This window comes from Dipodomys spectabilis, unplaced genomic scaffold, assembly GCF_019054845.1.
Source record: "Dipodomys spectabilis isolate Male_0828 unplaced genomic scaffold, ASM1905484v1 ptg000102l, whole genome shotgun sequence".
NCBI lineage: Eukaryota > Metazoa > Chordata > Mammalia > Rodentia > Heteromyidae > Dipodomys > Dipodomys spectabilis.
The window spans coordinates 3,196,695-3,211,381 of NW_024870779.1; the positions used below are offsets into that span (position 1 = coordinate 3,196,695).

The 14,687-nt window shown below is 42.4% G+C and overlaps 1 protein-coding gene across 1 annotated transcript in view; it reads left to right on the forward strand.

The window, feature by feature from the left end:
* Positions 1–14,687, forward strand: part of Filip1 (filamin A interacting protein 1) — a 179,523-nt gene that overhangs the window by 116,564 nt on the left and 48,272 nt on the right. Inside the window, exon 3 of the mRNA XM_042687132.1 lies at positions 13,308–13,481. Within this exon, the coding sequence (XP_042543066.1) occupies positions 13,308–13,481 (174 nt within the window). The remainder of the gene's footprint in view (positions 1–13,307; positions 13,482–14,687) is intronic.

Sequence of the window (14,687 nt, forward strand, 5' to 3'; positions counted from 1 at the left end):
GCTGAGGAATCGAACCCAGGGCCTTAGGCATGCAAGGCAAGCGCTCTACCACTGAGCCACCATCCCAGCCCTAGAGCATCATTCTTGAGAAAAAAAAGCTAAGCAAGAATGGAAGGTCCTGAATGAGTTCAGGCCCCATTACTGGCACACACACACACACACACACACACACACACACACACACACACACAGAGTAAAATATATGCCATATAAAAATCATCACTTTTACTCTAGTTGTGTATAATTTAGTGTTATTAAATATATTGCCAGTGATAATGACTTGTACCAGGTAAAGTTACTCAGGAGGCTGAAATCTGGTCATTCCAAGTTCAAAGTCAACCTCAGAGAATAAAAGTCTTTGAGACTCCATTTCCAGGGGGGAAAAAAGCTGTTTTGGATGGTGTAAAACCAGATATGAGCAAGAAAGCTGAGTGAACCAGTCACCAGCAGCTCATATCTGTAATTCAGGAGGCTGAGATCCAAATATCAAAGTTCCATGCCAGCCTGGGCATACAAACCCATGAGACTCTGATTTCCAATCAACCACTAAAAATCAGAAAGTAGAGCTATGTCTCAAGTGTACAGTTGAACAAACAAGCTAAAAAACAGCATCTGGGATGTTGGTTTATGTTGAAAGTATTAAATGTACCAAAAGTTCAAGCCCCAGGGTTGGCACAGAGAGAAAGAAAGAGGAAGAAAGAAAGAAAGAGAAAGAGAGGAGAGAGAGAGAGGAAAGAAGGAAGGAAGGAAGGAAGGAGGGAGGGAGGGAGAGAGGGAGGGAGGGAAGGAAGGAAGGAAGGAAGGAAGGAAGGAAGGAAGGAGGGAGGGAGGGAGGGAGGAAGGAGGGAGGGAGGGAGGGAGGGAGAGAGGGAGGGAGGGAAGCAAGGAAGGAAGGAAGGAAGGAGGGAGGGAGGGAGGGAGGGAGGGAAGGAAGGAAGGAAGGAAGGAAGGAAGGAAGGAAGGAAGGAAGGAAGGAAGGAAGGAAGGAAGGAAGGGAAGAAAGAAAAAGAGAAAGAGGGGAGAGAGAGAGGAGGTGGGAAGGAAGGAAGGAACAAAGCAAGGAAGGAAGGCAGGCTGAGTGAAAGTGAGAAGTTCTGAGTTCAAGCATAAGTAACTGATAAATAAGCAAATAAACTGTGTGTTGCATCCATTGACACAATCCATCTGCATTTTGTAATCTCCTAAACTGGAGATAAACATATTCAATCCTCCCCCTTCCATGTCCTGTCAACCACCATTCTGTCTGTGAATTTAACTACTCTAATTCATCCAAACGGACTCATACAGTATTTGGCATTTTGTAACTGACTTATTTTGCTTGGCACAACAGTCTCAAGGTTTATTGATGCAGTGACATTTATCAGAATTCCCTTGCTTTTAAAGGCTGACTAACATTCCATTATCTGTATACGCTGCATTTAGATTATACATTTATCTACCAGTTGGGTTCCTTAAACTTTTAACTGTGGTGAATGCACATTGATGCACAAATACCTATTTGAGTCTCTGCTTTCCATATGTTTGTATTTATACCCAGAAGTAGAATTGCTGAGTCATTTGCTACTCTATTTTTCACTCTTTGAGAAATTCCCATAATAGTTTCTATAGTGGCTGCACCATTTTACAAGTCTACTGGTGGCGTATGGCATTCCTACACTTTCTCTACATCCTCATGAATACTTGTTATTTTCTGTTTTGTTTTGATAAAGGATATCCCAATATGTGTAAAGTGGTTCCAGTGAATTTCAATTTTGGTTCACAGTCCTCTAATGGCTTATGATACTGAGCTCCCTATTGTATGCTTTTTGGTCATTTGTGTAATGTCTTTGGAAAAATGGCTGTTCAAGAGCTTTGCCCACTAAAAAAATTTAATGGTAGAGATTCTTTAATATTCTTGACATTTATCCGTTAGACAAGTGGCTTGTACATATTTCTCCTAGTCCATGAGATGCTTTTCTCTTGGTTAACTGTACTCTTTGATGCAGGAAAATGTTTAAGTATGACTGAATTTTTTTCTGTGTTTTGGTGTCATGTCCAAGAAATACCTGCCAAATTCAACATCATGAAATATTTTTTCTGAGCTTTTCTGAGTAATTTACAGTTTTAGCTCTTACATTTTGCATTTTAATCTGTGTGTGTGTGTGTGTGTGTGTGTGTGTGTGTGTGTGTGTGTGTGTGTGTGTATGACTGTACTGGAACTTGAGCTCAGGGCCTTGAGCTCAGCTTTCTCGCTTAAGGTTACTACTCTACCACTTGAGCTATATCTCCACTTCTATCTTCTTTCTGGCTAACTAGAGATAAGAGTCTCCAAGATTTGTCTCCCTGACTAGCTTCAAAAGTATCCTCCAGGTCTCAACCTCCTGAGTATCTAGGATCACAGCTGTGAGCTATGGGCACACAATTCACTTTGTATTCACCTTGATTTAATTTTTGTCTAATAGGGTACAGTAAGGGTTTACTTTTCTTCTTTTCATGTGGATATCCAGTTTTTCCAACACTGTTTGCTGAAAAGGCTCTCCCCCCAAACTCCCCACACTGGCCTGAATGGTTTTGGTGATTTGACTGTACCAGAGATTTACTTTTGTGTTCTGTGTGCTACAGATGTTCATGCCTGTCACGAGTGTAAGTTTACAATAAGCTTTGAAATTGGGAAGAATGAGACTTCCAACTTTGTTCTTTTGCAAGGCTGCTGTAGATATTCGGGGGCTCTTAAGATTCCATATAAATTTTAGGGTAAAATTTTCTATTTCTGCAAAAAAAGATTATTAGGCATATGAGTACATTTTTTAAAAATTCAACTGTCAGAGTAATGATAAAAACAAGCGTGTGTGTGTGTGTGTGTGTGTGTGTGTGTGTGTGTGTGTGTGTGTTGTTTTTGTTTTTGGTGCAGGTCCTGGAACTTGAACTCAGAGCGAGTGTGCTGTCCATGAGTTTTTGTGCTCAAGGCTAGTGCTCTACCACTCCAGCCACAGCTCCATGTCTTGCTTTTTGGTGGTTAATTGAAGATAAGAACCTCACAGACTTTCCTGCCTGGGCTGGCTTTGAACTGTGATCCTCTGATCTCAGCCTCTTGAGTAGCTAGGACTACAGGTGTGAGCCACTAGCACCTTATGATTAAAACAAGTTTTAACATAATAAAAGACATCCATTTGATATTTCTTTTGGATGACAGCTGGTCTATAGAGTATTTAATGAACATTTTCTATAGAGAACTTAGGCTACTTTTGACCATCTCATTGTAGAGGAAGACTTTTCTTTTCCAGAGATACCAAAAGTCTTTCTAAACTAACCATACTTGAATAGTTTCCTTGTTTGTTGTATTACTAAATGTGCTAGCTTTGCTTTCTAAAATTCAAGTTTAATTTCTATAGTAATAGTTAATAACGTTATAAATCACATAGTGGTTTGTTTTCATTCATTTTACAATATTAGTATTTACTGACCCAGGCTAAGTAGTTGAATTCCTTTTGTAGGAGATTTGCAGCTACTCCGTTTCCTGTTGCAACATTCCGGTGGAATGTTCAGTTTACATATCTCCTTTTTGGAATAAACTTAGGAAGAACAAAGTTATTCCTAAATGGGAGCCATGGGAGTCAGATGAGAGAGTCAGGGGCTTGAGGAAACGTTCACTGTTTAGATCTTTTGAACAGGATACGTTAGGTTGTCTGAGCTTTTCATGATCCATTCTGAAGCCTTTCTGACTTCACATCACTTAATTATACTTTTCTTCGTTTCAACAAATATTTACTGAATGCCTGTCAGACAGATGCTCTGGGGGCCAGTATGTGTCCCCACAAGGGCTCATTGCCTAAGAAGGAAATAGACAAATAAACTCATCAATTACCTTATGTAAATAGATACAGAACAGCCCAGTTCCCAGAATGAGAAAGCAACCACAGGATGGTCAAAACCACCCCTTCCAGGAGCCCTGGTCCTATGGCATCTCACGGAAGTAGTTAAGCAAATAATGCAAAAGATAAGAAGCCAGAAGGTATACGTAAAAGTTTTCAACATCACTTGTCATCAGCAAAATACAAATCAAAACCAGGTGAATAATCACCTCATAACTGGCACAATGGGTATTACCCCCAAAGAAATAACTGCATAGACTTGGTGGAAAATATGGAGCAACCAGAACCCTCGCGCAGCTGATGAGCTCACAATCATGTGGCTGCTATGGAAGCCCGTATGGAGATTCCTCTGAGGAAAAAAAAAAAATCAAACCTCCTCACAAAACAGAACTAACCCATATAGCCATTCTACTTATGGGTATTTATTTTAAAATAACAACAAAAAACTTTGCTACTCCTGGGCACGTATTCAGAACATTAACAAGTAAGGACAGTTGCACATTCGTGTTTACTGCTGCACTATTCACAATAGCCAACCTATGAAAATAGACCAGATGCCCTACAGTAAATGGTAAACCAAAAAAAAAAAATATGGTGCCTATACACAATGGAGTTTTACAGAGCCATTAGAAAGAATGATACTGTGTCATTTGCTGGGAAATTAATGGACCTAGGACAAATCCTGCTAAGTGAGGTAAACCAAGCTCAGAGAGACAAATGACGCAGGTTTTCTCTCATATGCAGAAGCTAGATCTGAAATGCACCGGGACATGATATATTACACAGGACTGTAGGTATTCACACACAGTGAGAACAAAGGAGGATACTCTTAGGAGAGGAACACAAAGGTACAGTGCCTCTATGCCTCTGTTTATCTGTCTGAGGGGAGATAAGGGAGAGGCATAAGAATGGAGGGAGAAAGGGCGAGCAAATGCAGCAATGCTACTCACTAGACACTCTGTTAGGGGATGGGAGGGAAAAACTGGGAGAGAGGGAAGGAAGGGATGACATTGTCTTAAAAAATATATTCACCACCTGACTTATGTAACTATAACCCCTCTGGACAGGACGTTTAGAAAATCAAAAATATATTATATATCATATATAATTTATATAATAACGAATGCAAAAGAGTAGTGTTCTGAACTGTGTCATACTGGCTCTTGAAGAAGCAGAAATAGATTTCTTTTCTGCTAATGGATCCCTTAGGGCAGTCCGCATCTCTTTCTGGGATGGCCTCACTTGAGGTACACAGGGTCAGGAGGCGGAGTCTGGCTTCTTGGAGTCCTGGGCCACTGAACCAGGGATCCTTAGAAGTCTCTTGCAAGCTATCTGTTTGGTTTTAAAAGTCTACATTTTGTCCTAAACTCTTAAGTAAATAGAGAATTTGTATCAATCTTCTGGGATTGAAAAAGGTTGATAAACCAATACTAAGTTATAGTTAGATAGAAGAAGATCTGACATTGTGTTACTCAATAAGGTAATGATCATATCCTGTACATTAAAAAAAGAAAAGCTAAAAAGGTGCATCTGGCTGTGTTTGAATATATTCACCACCAAGAAATGATTTTGAAAACACAAGTATGTTTACCCTGATTCGAACATTACAAAACATGTATATAGACTGAGATAGCATATTGTACCTCATCGATGTGGACAAGTTTTATATGTCAATTCAAAAACATATAAATGAGTTGGTCACTGGGCTCACACCTGTAATCCTAGCTACTCAGGAGACTGAGATCTGGAAATTGCTATCCAAAGCTATTCCAGACAGAAAAGTCTCTGAGACTCTTATCTCCAATAAACCACCAACAAGTGGAGCTGTGGCTTAAAATGGTAGAGTGCTAGCCTTGAGTGAAAAAGCTCAGGGACAGCACCCAGGCCCTGAATTCAAACACCCAGAACTCGTGTACATGTGTGTACATACGCGCTCACACACACACACACACACACACACACACACACACACACACACACACAAAATGTATATAAATGAAATGTAAATAGTGTTAACATAGTGACCAAGTTTTAAGCCATGTGTCATGCGCCTCTAGCTGTAGAAGAGCACTGTTTCCCTCCAGGGTCTCTGAAGGATCATAGTCCCCTGGGCTCCAGGTTACCTAAAACCCACTTGCAGAAATCCAGAAAGGGCTGAGAATAAAGATTGAAAAGTCCAGCAAGTATAAAATACCATCAAAATCTTCACCATGCATAATACTCAATAATGACATTTTGCAATTAAAGAAAGCTAAATTTGGGAATTCAGTAGTATGCCTTTTTTTTTTTTTTTTGTCTGACACAGGGCTTGAACTCAGGGCCTGGGCACTATCCCTGAGCTCTTTCCCTGAAGGCTAGCCTTCTACCACTTTGAGTCACAGCTCCACTTCTGGTTTTCTGGTGGGGAATTGGAGAGAAGAGTCTCACAGATTTTCCTGGCAGGGCTGGCTTTGGACCTTAATCCTCAGATCTCAGCCTCCTAAATAGCTAGGATTAATGAGCTACCAGTGTGTAATATACATATTTAACCCACCTTTTATCCTTTGAAATGCAGGCATGGTGCGGAATATGCATTTTCCTTCTCACTGGAGACCTTGCCCAGAGTGGCTGGCTTTTCCCAGTTTGCTTGTCCCTGCCCTGGGCTTGCCCCTGCTCTTAGGCCTCTCTCGGCTTTCCTACAGAAACTGCAGGGAAACTGATGACCCAATTTCCAGGGACCCTACCTAAAGGAACATGACCTATGGCAGAGAAAGTTCAGAGGAACTGACAACACAGAGTAACATCCAGAGACCTCTGGGCCAGCCAAGACCCTGGGAATCACGTGACCCTCCTGAGCCACACTGGTTCCAAGTCTTTGGGGTGTTGAATTGCCTGTCAGTTTTAGAGAAGACATGTTCAGTCGCATAGTACATTCAACTCTCCTACAGAAGAGAGTGTAGAACACAACACCTAGTGCCCCCAGCAAACCAGCTGACTCCGAATTTCCCTGGGAAACACAGCAAATGAATGATCTTTCCACCAGCAAATGTGACTGTGCCGCTATCCTGCTAATTAAAACACCCCACATTTCTTGTTGCTCTGTGACAAACATTCAAACTTGTGGTATGGCTTCTCAGGGTTTCCATGACTTCTTCGCTCACGCTGGGCCAAAATCTGCTTGGCCTTGGCTTTCTTCCTTTGCTCCAGGACATTCTTACCTTACTGCCTCCAGCCTTTCTCCGGTTGAAGCACTCTTGGTGAGATTTCAGGTTACTTTCTCCAGGAAGTCTTCTCTGTGAGCTCAGATTGAGGATAGTATTCCTCTAGTGATGAAGTCCACAGCACCTTCTCCTTCCTCCATCCTAATGTAATGCAATGTCATATGCCTTTCAGCTGCCGAGCTCCTGCTACACTTGACATCCTGAGGATGCAATTATATCGTGTGTGTGTGTTGTGTACCAATACTGAGGCTTGAACTCAGGGCCTTGAGCTCCCTCTTGGTTTTCTTTCTTTCCTTCTTTCCTTCCTTCCTTCCTTCTTTCTTTCTTTCTTTCTTTCTTGGTCAGTCATGTGGCCTGAACTCTGGGCCTGGGCACTGCCCCTCAGCTCTTCAGCTCAAGGCTAGCACACTACCACTTGAGCCACAGCGCCACTTCTGGCTTTTTCTGCTTAAGTGGTGTTGAGGAATCGAACCCAGGGCCTCATGCATGCAAGGCAAGCACTCCACCACTGAGCCACCTTCCCAGCCCCCTCTTGGGTTTCTTTTGCTCAAGGCTGACACTCTACTAGTTGAGCCAGAGCTCTACTTCCAGCTTTTTGGTGGTTCATTGGAGATCAATGTCTCATAGAGTTTCCAGCCTGGACAGGCTTTGAACTTTGATCCCCAGATCTCAGCCTCCTGAGTGGTTAGGATTACAAGCATGAGCCAGACTACTTCCTTGCTACAAGAGAAACATTCTGCCTCATGAAAGAGCTGAGCAGATGGTGGTTGTTTGCTTAGTTGGGGGAGACATTAATAGAAGGAATTCATGGGGCACTGGTGTAGAGGGGCCTCCCACTTGCTCTCTTATCCTCTGTTCCCCTCCTGGGAAACACTATATCCAAAGCCTATGTGAAAAACAGACAGACAGACACTAATCTTGGCCCACACTTAATAGCTAAAATAAGTTCTAATTATCAGATGTTACAAATACCTACAATATGCATATATAACATGCATACTTGTGTGTGTGTGTGTGTGTATTTGTGCAGGTACTGGAGCTTCAACTCAGGGCCTGGGACTGTCCCTTAGCTTTTTCCCATCAAGGCTGGTGCTCTACCACTTGAGCCACAGCTCCACTTCGGGCTTTTTGGTGGTTGATTGGAGATAAGAGTCTCATGGATTTGTCCTCCTGGACTGGCTTTGAACCTCGATCCTCAGAGGCATGCTTTACACAGAGTTAATATGCAGAGATATTTATAGAATGAGCCACTGCACCCAGCCCCCTTCAGAATCTATGTTTTTTTCCATGTCTCCTCCCTCCTCCTGCAAGCCTTGCCCTTCTTCCTGTACTGTCAGAAACAATCCTGTGGTCCTGACACTCTTCGCTGGCCCCACAGGTTTCAAATGAGCAACCTGCAAGCCCCTCAGCCAGCTCTGTCCTGCTCCTTGGAGCATGGAGCATGTGTCCTCTGGGATGGGGAGGTAGAGATGGGGTCCTCTGTGTCTGCTTCTGGGCTCTGATCTCCTGCTGTCATCGTCTGTCACGTGGAGGAAATAAGGTGGGCATTTTCTTTGTCACTTTCTCCTCCAATGCACTTTCTGCTGTCCAACAGAAGGCGGGTCTTTGTGAACATTCTCATCAAAGCCTGCTTCTCTTTGGGTTCTTTTCCAGACTGGTGAGTGGAATGGTCTGTTTAGAGCTCTGCAGGCCCTTGGCACTTTCTCCACTTGCTTCAAGTCAAACTTCTGTGGGAAAGTAATGGTCAAGGACAGAAGCGGCTAGCACTGGTGGCACATGTCTGTATCCCTCGTTTCTCAGGAGGCTGAGGTCTGAGGATTGAGGTTTGAAGCCAGCCCAAGGAGACAAATATGAGACTCTTATCTCCAATGACCTAGCAAAACGTCAGAACTGGAGCTGTGGCTCAAGTGGTAAAGTGCCAGCCTTGAACAAAAAGCTAAAAGAAAGCATGAGGCCCTGAGTTTAAGTCCCAGGACCAACACACACACACACATACACACACACAATCACACACACACACACACACCTGTTAGTACAAAGTAATCAAACTTCACAAAAACATGTAATAGTGGTTTTTTTATCCCCAAATGTAGCATCTTTTTTTTTTTCAGATATAGAGTTGTATATTTGAAGTTGTGAACTAATTTATTGGGATCACACAATCATCCTCATTAAGCCATTAGTTAAAAAGAACAATATTATTAACTCCATTAAACTGTTGTAAGGCGCAATAACATAAAGAACATCACTGTTGTTTTCCCCCTGCTTATTATTACAAAGATTAAGGAGTCTTTAGTAAGTTTATATGAGTAGTGTGTTTCTAATTAAGTAAAGAGGATTGCATGATTTCAGCCTCTTTGGTTTAGTAGTTAGTATCTAAGATAGAACAGGAACTATGTGTAGCACGGTACAGTCAGTCTAGTTCAAGTTCCACAGCCTGGTGGAAGTAGTAGGTTTTTTACTTCAGTTGAGACAAGTGAAGCTATTTCCTAAGAGAAAGGATCTGTCTTTGTTGTTGTTTTTAGACAAGCTTTCAATGTCTGACTCAAACCTTCTGTCTCAGCCTCTCACTGCTGGGCGTATAGGTGTAGAGCATAAGCAGATTGGCTAAGAAGATAAATACCAGTGAAATTAAAGCTGAACAAAGTCCCTTAAACACAGAAGAACCAGTGTCTCCATTTTCCACACCAGGAAACTGAGTCAGGGTAATTACATAATTTCTGAAGCTGCTCTGGTTTTAAAATTCCTTTTTGGAAAGAATATTCTTTTGCTTTTATTATGTTGCCAAGTCTGAGTCTTGAACTCAATTCTGTGTCAGCCTCCCAAGTGCTGAGATTACAGGCATGAATTACTACACTTGGTCCTGAGAAACTATTCTTCTTTAATTTTTTTATTATTATAAAGGTGATGTACAGAGGGGTTACACTTGCATAAATCAGGTAAAGAGTACCTTTTTGTTGTTTTTTTGACAATGTCACCTTTCCTTTTCTCTGAAAAGCTATTCTTACAGCCACATGCTGGAGGCGCAGGCCTGTAATTCTAGCTACTCAGAAGGTTGAGACATGAAGACTTAAAGTTTGAAGCTAGCTCAGGCAGAAAAATCCATGACTCTCCATTTTCAATTAACTAGCAAAATACTGGACTGGAGGCTAGACTCAAGTGATTGAGTGCCAGCTGTGAGCAAACAAGTCAAGTGAGCTCCAGGCCCTAAATTCAATCCTGCACTGTCCCCCATAGCCCCCCAAAAAAGAAGAGAGAAAATTGTGAAATATCGAAACAGTTAAACATTATCAATCGTCCATGCTATATTTGATTAGAGAAAATATATCTTAGAAAATTCCTCTTTCCTTGTGCAAAAACTCATCTAATGATGGCATAATATGCCAAATTCTACATCTTACATGTGTATATGCTTTTTTCACATGTTTATCTGATTACATCCCACCAATAATTTAGAAATTATTAGGAATTCTACTTCATAGATGATAAAAGCAATCAAAAAGTGCTGTTAGCAACTTGTGCAAATCACACAGTACAACTGGAACCGCATGAAATTGGAATTAATTTTGAATCTCTTAAAACCCAGGCCTCTCCTAATATACCAGGACACAAATTTTATGTCCATGTTATGTTTGTTTTCTTTGTTTTTGTCAGTACTATGGGTTGAACTCAAGACTTGTACTTATTCACTTTCTTGCTCAGAGCTGGTGCTCTACCACTTGATCCATGCCTCCAGCTCAGCTCTTTGCTGGTTAATTGGCAATAAGAGTCTCACAGACTTTCCTTCCTGGGCTGTCTTTGAACCCCAATCTTCAGATCTCAGCCTCTTGTGTAGCTAGGATTATAAGTAAGCAATAGGAGTCTGGATCTTAAGGATCACATTCAAAGCCAGTCTGGGCAGAAAAGTCCACGAGACTCTTATTTCCAATTAATCAGCAAAAACCCAAAAGTAGTACTGTGGCTCAAGTGGGAGGGCACCAAGCCTTGAGTAAAAAAGCTGAGGGAGAGTGTCCATGTCCTGAATTCAAGCCCCAGTACTAGCACAAAGGAAGGGAGGAAAGGAGGAAGGAAGAGAAGGAGGAAGGAAGGGAGAGAAAGAGGAAGGAAAGAAAGAAGGAGAAAAGAGAAAAAAGAAAGGAGAGGAAAGGGAAGAACTCAGCTTCTTCAGAATGGAAACTGGCTGACTAGTAGTTCTGTTGTGAGTCTAACGGAAATGTGACTGAGTCTGTGAAATGTGATCTTACTATATTTCCTAGTTTGGTCTCAAACTCACAATCCTCCTAACTTAGCCTCCCAAGTAGCTAGAATGACAGTACATGCTGCCACACCCAGCTAAGCTCCATTAGTTCTTTTTCAAAAGACACCACATTCTATGCCTTCCTCATAAATCTTTACACTTCACACACTTAAAATGTAAGCTCCAAAGAGAGCCTTTACTTCTGATTTAGAGATGGAAACAACAACAACAACAACAAAAAGAAGAAGTTTGTTCTGGAGACTTTCATCTTACCAGCCTTCTAGCATCACCATTTTCTCCCTTTCCAACGTGATTCTAAATTTCACTTCACTCCAGAAGTCACTAAACCGCCAGTTTCTTCTTTCATGATCCAGTTTTCAGCTTTAACCGAAACAAAAAGTTCACCTCAGGTGTGAGTGTGATTTAAAAAGAAACAATGCTGACATGTTTGTAAGGACCGGGAAAGACGTGCCTGTGCACCAAGGAGGGAAGTTTAGATTGGATCATGTCAAGGGTTCCTGTTTGAGTTTGGTTGCTACGTCTCTTAACTGACTATGTCTCTTAACTGTATTTGTCTGTGTTCTGCTGCTCTAACAACATCCTCGAGGCTGGGTCTTTTATAAAGTTGAGAGAGTCCTTCAGTGGACAGATGTGCAGGGAAGCCCCACCAGCTCCATCTCTGTGAGGGCCCCTTGATGACATCACAACGTGGTGCTGGCCATAATGGAGGAAGAGAGTAGGGAGAGACAGTAATTGGCAAGGTAGGAAGCCAGAAGGACTCAGGGGCCAGCCGTGCTCTTTTGCACACAGCTTACTTTCTCAGGGACTAAGGAGGGGTCTGCAAGAATGGCATCAATTCTTGTTTTGGGGGGTAGGGGTTGGTACTGAGGCTCAAACTAAGGCCCTGGGAGCTGTCCCTTAGCCTTTTTCACTCAAGGCTGGTGCTCTACCACTTGAGCCACAGTTCTACTTCTGGCTTTTTGTGGTTAATTGGAGAGGAGAGTCTTAAAGACTTTGCTGCCCCAACTGGCTTCAAACCACAATCTGCAGATCTCAGCCTCCTGAGTAGCTAGGATTACAGGCGTGATCCACCAGTACCTGGGCAGCTCGTTGAAATGCAGTCAGAAAATTTACCCATCATCATAACAAGAAACAGCTCCCAGCATATGTGTGGATGGGGTGCATTCAGTAAATGTCAGCTTTGCCATGACTAAAAATATCATCACAAGGAATCAGTACAAAGTACATCCAGATGTATGTGTGCTATGTGATAGAAACCAAAGAGATTCTCCCTCATGAAACCTGCTACCATGTGGTTCTCTTGGGAGCTTTAGCAAGATGTTAAAGTTGTACTAAGAAATCAAAAGCTGGGCACTGGTGGCTCATGCCTAGAATCCCAGCTACTCAAGAGGCTGAGATCTGAAGATCATGATTCAAAGCCAGCCTGGGCAGACAAATCTGAGAGACTCTTATCTCCAATTAACTAGCAAAAAGCCAGAAATGGAGCAGTGGCTCAAGTGGCAGAGCACCAGCTTGGAGCACAAAAACTAAGAGACAGAATTCAAGGCTCTAAATTCAAGCCACTGCACCAAAACACGTGCATGCGTGTGTGTGCATGCTTATGCGCGTGCGCATGCGCACACACACACGCGTACATACACACACACACACACACACATACACATACACTAGAACGTTTTGGATTGCATTTGACCTCATGTACAGGTGAGAGATCCCCAAACCAGCCCTGCCTACCCCTCGTTCACATCATCGCGACTTGCATCAAGCAATCTTATACAGTTAATATTAGCACAAGTCCCTTTTCTGCTTGCCTGCTTCCTAGCAACCTGAAGCAGAATATCTGCTTGCCAATCTGCTGTGGGTTAGAAAAGAAAAAAAAGAAAGAACAGCATACCCCGTGAGTTTGTCGATCGCTTTAAGAGCTGGGGATGCGTTTGGATCAGCTCAGTGCTGAGTGAGCAAGCCAGCGCCATCTCACCTTTCTCCTTCCCACCGCAGGCCAGGGAAGATGTGATCCATATGTTGAAGACAGAGAAAACCAAGCCCGAGGTTCTGGAGGCTCATTACGGTTCTGCGGAGCCCGAGAAAGTTCTGCGAGTGCTGCATCGCGATGCCCTCCTGGCTCAGGAGAAGTCCATAGGAGAAGATGTCTATGAGAAACCCATCTCAGAGGTAAAATCAGCGCCCCAGCTCGGTCCCCAGAACCCCCAAGCCTCCCAGCCCCATGCTTCAGCCCTTGCTTCCCAAGACTCCTTGATACACCAATTAAATAAGCCTGGGGCTTGGAGTGGAGAAGTTTCCGTTGCAAGAATTTCCGGAGCTTTGACTTTACATTTTTAAAGGTTGGCATACATTTTTTCCCATGTGATCATGCCCTTTAAAGTACATCATTGTTTTATTTCTCTAGGAAAGAATAATGTCTTTAAAAAAGGGGGGGGGGAGTGTTGGTCAGTTTTAGCCATGACTAGTCACAATTACTATCAAACTGGTAACTTAAATTTTAATTGATGTTATTACTTAGATTTATGATTGTGAAGCCATCTTGGAGACTGTTATAATCAAAGAGTTCTATTGCAAAATACAATGACTGATTCTGGGAGAATCTTACTCAATACTTAGGGCAATCTTTTGGGATGAAAGGAATTCCAACCAGGATAGATTTTATCATTTTATATGAGATTCTATTAGAAATTAGGGACTGTTATTCTTAACTACTTATGATACCATAGCTTATTTTATCTTCTGAAGAAAAGTAAAATACACTTTTGTATGTGTGTGAGCTGGACGTTGAGCTATTTTGCTCAAGGCAGGTGCTCTGCTACTTGAGCCACAACTCCACTTCTGGCTTAATTGTGGGCTTCCCTGCCCAGGCTGCCTTCGAACCTCTGTCCCTAGATCTCAGCCTCCTGGTTAGGTAGGATTACAGACATGAGCCACTGGTGCTTGGCTCTTTGAAGAAAAAAAAAGAACTAATTACAAAGCAAAGCCCAAGCTAGAGTCAAACTTGTAATCTTCCTGCCTCAGCTTTCTGAATACAGGGATTATAGGAATGCACACCTCACCCAGCAAGACACCGTACTTTACATGGTCTCTTAGGACTTCAGTGCCTAGTCAGAGTTCTAGTTTATGGATCTAGCCTTTAAAAAAAAAAAAAAAAAGCTGTTTCTGAGGCTTGAACTGTGGGCCTGGGCACTGTCCTTGAAGTCCTTTTGCTCAAGACTAGCACTCTACCACTTGAGCCATAGCTCTATTTCCAGGTGTTTTTTTTTTCTGTGATTTAATTGGAGATAAGAGTCTTACAGACTTTCCTGCCCAGGCTGGCTTCGAACCATGATCTGCTTAGAATACTTCTAAGATGAGAACAGGACAATTAGTAGT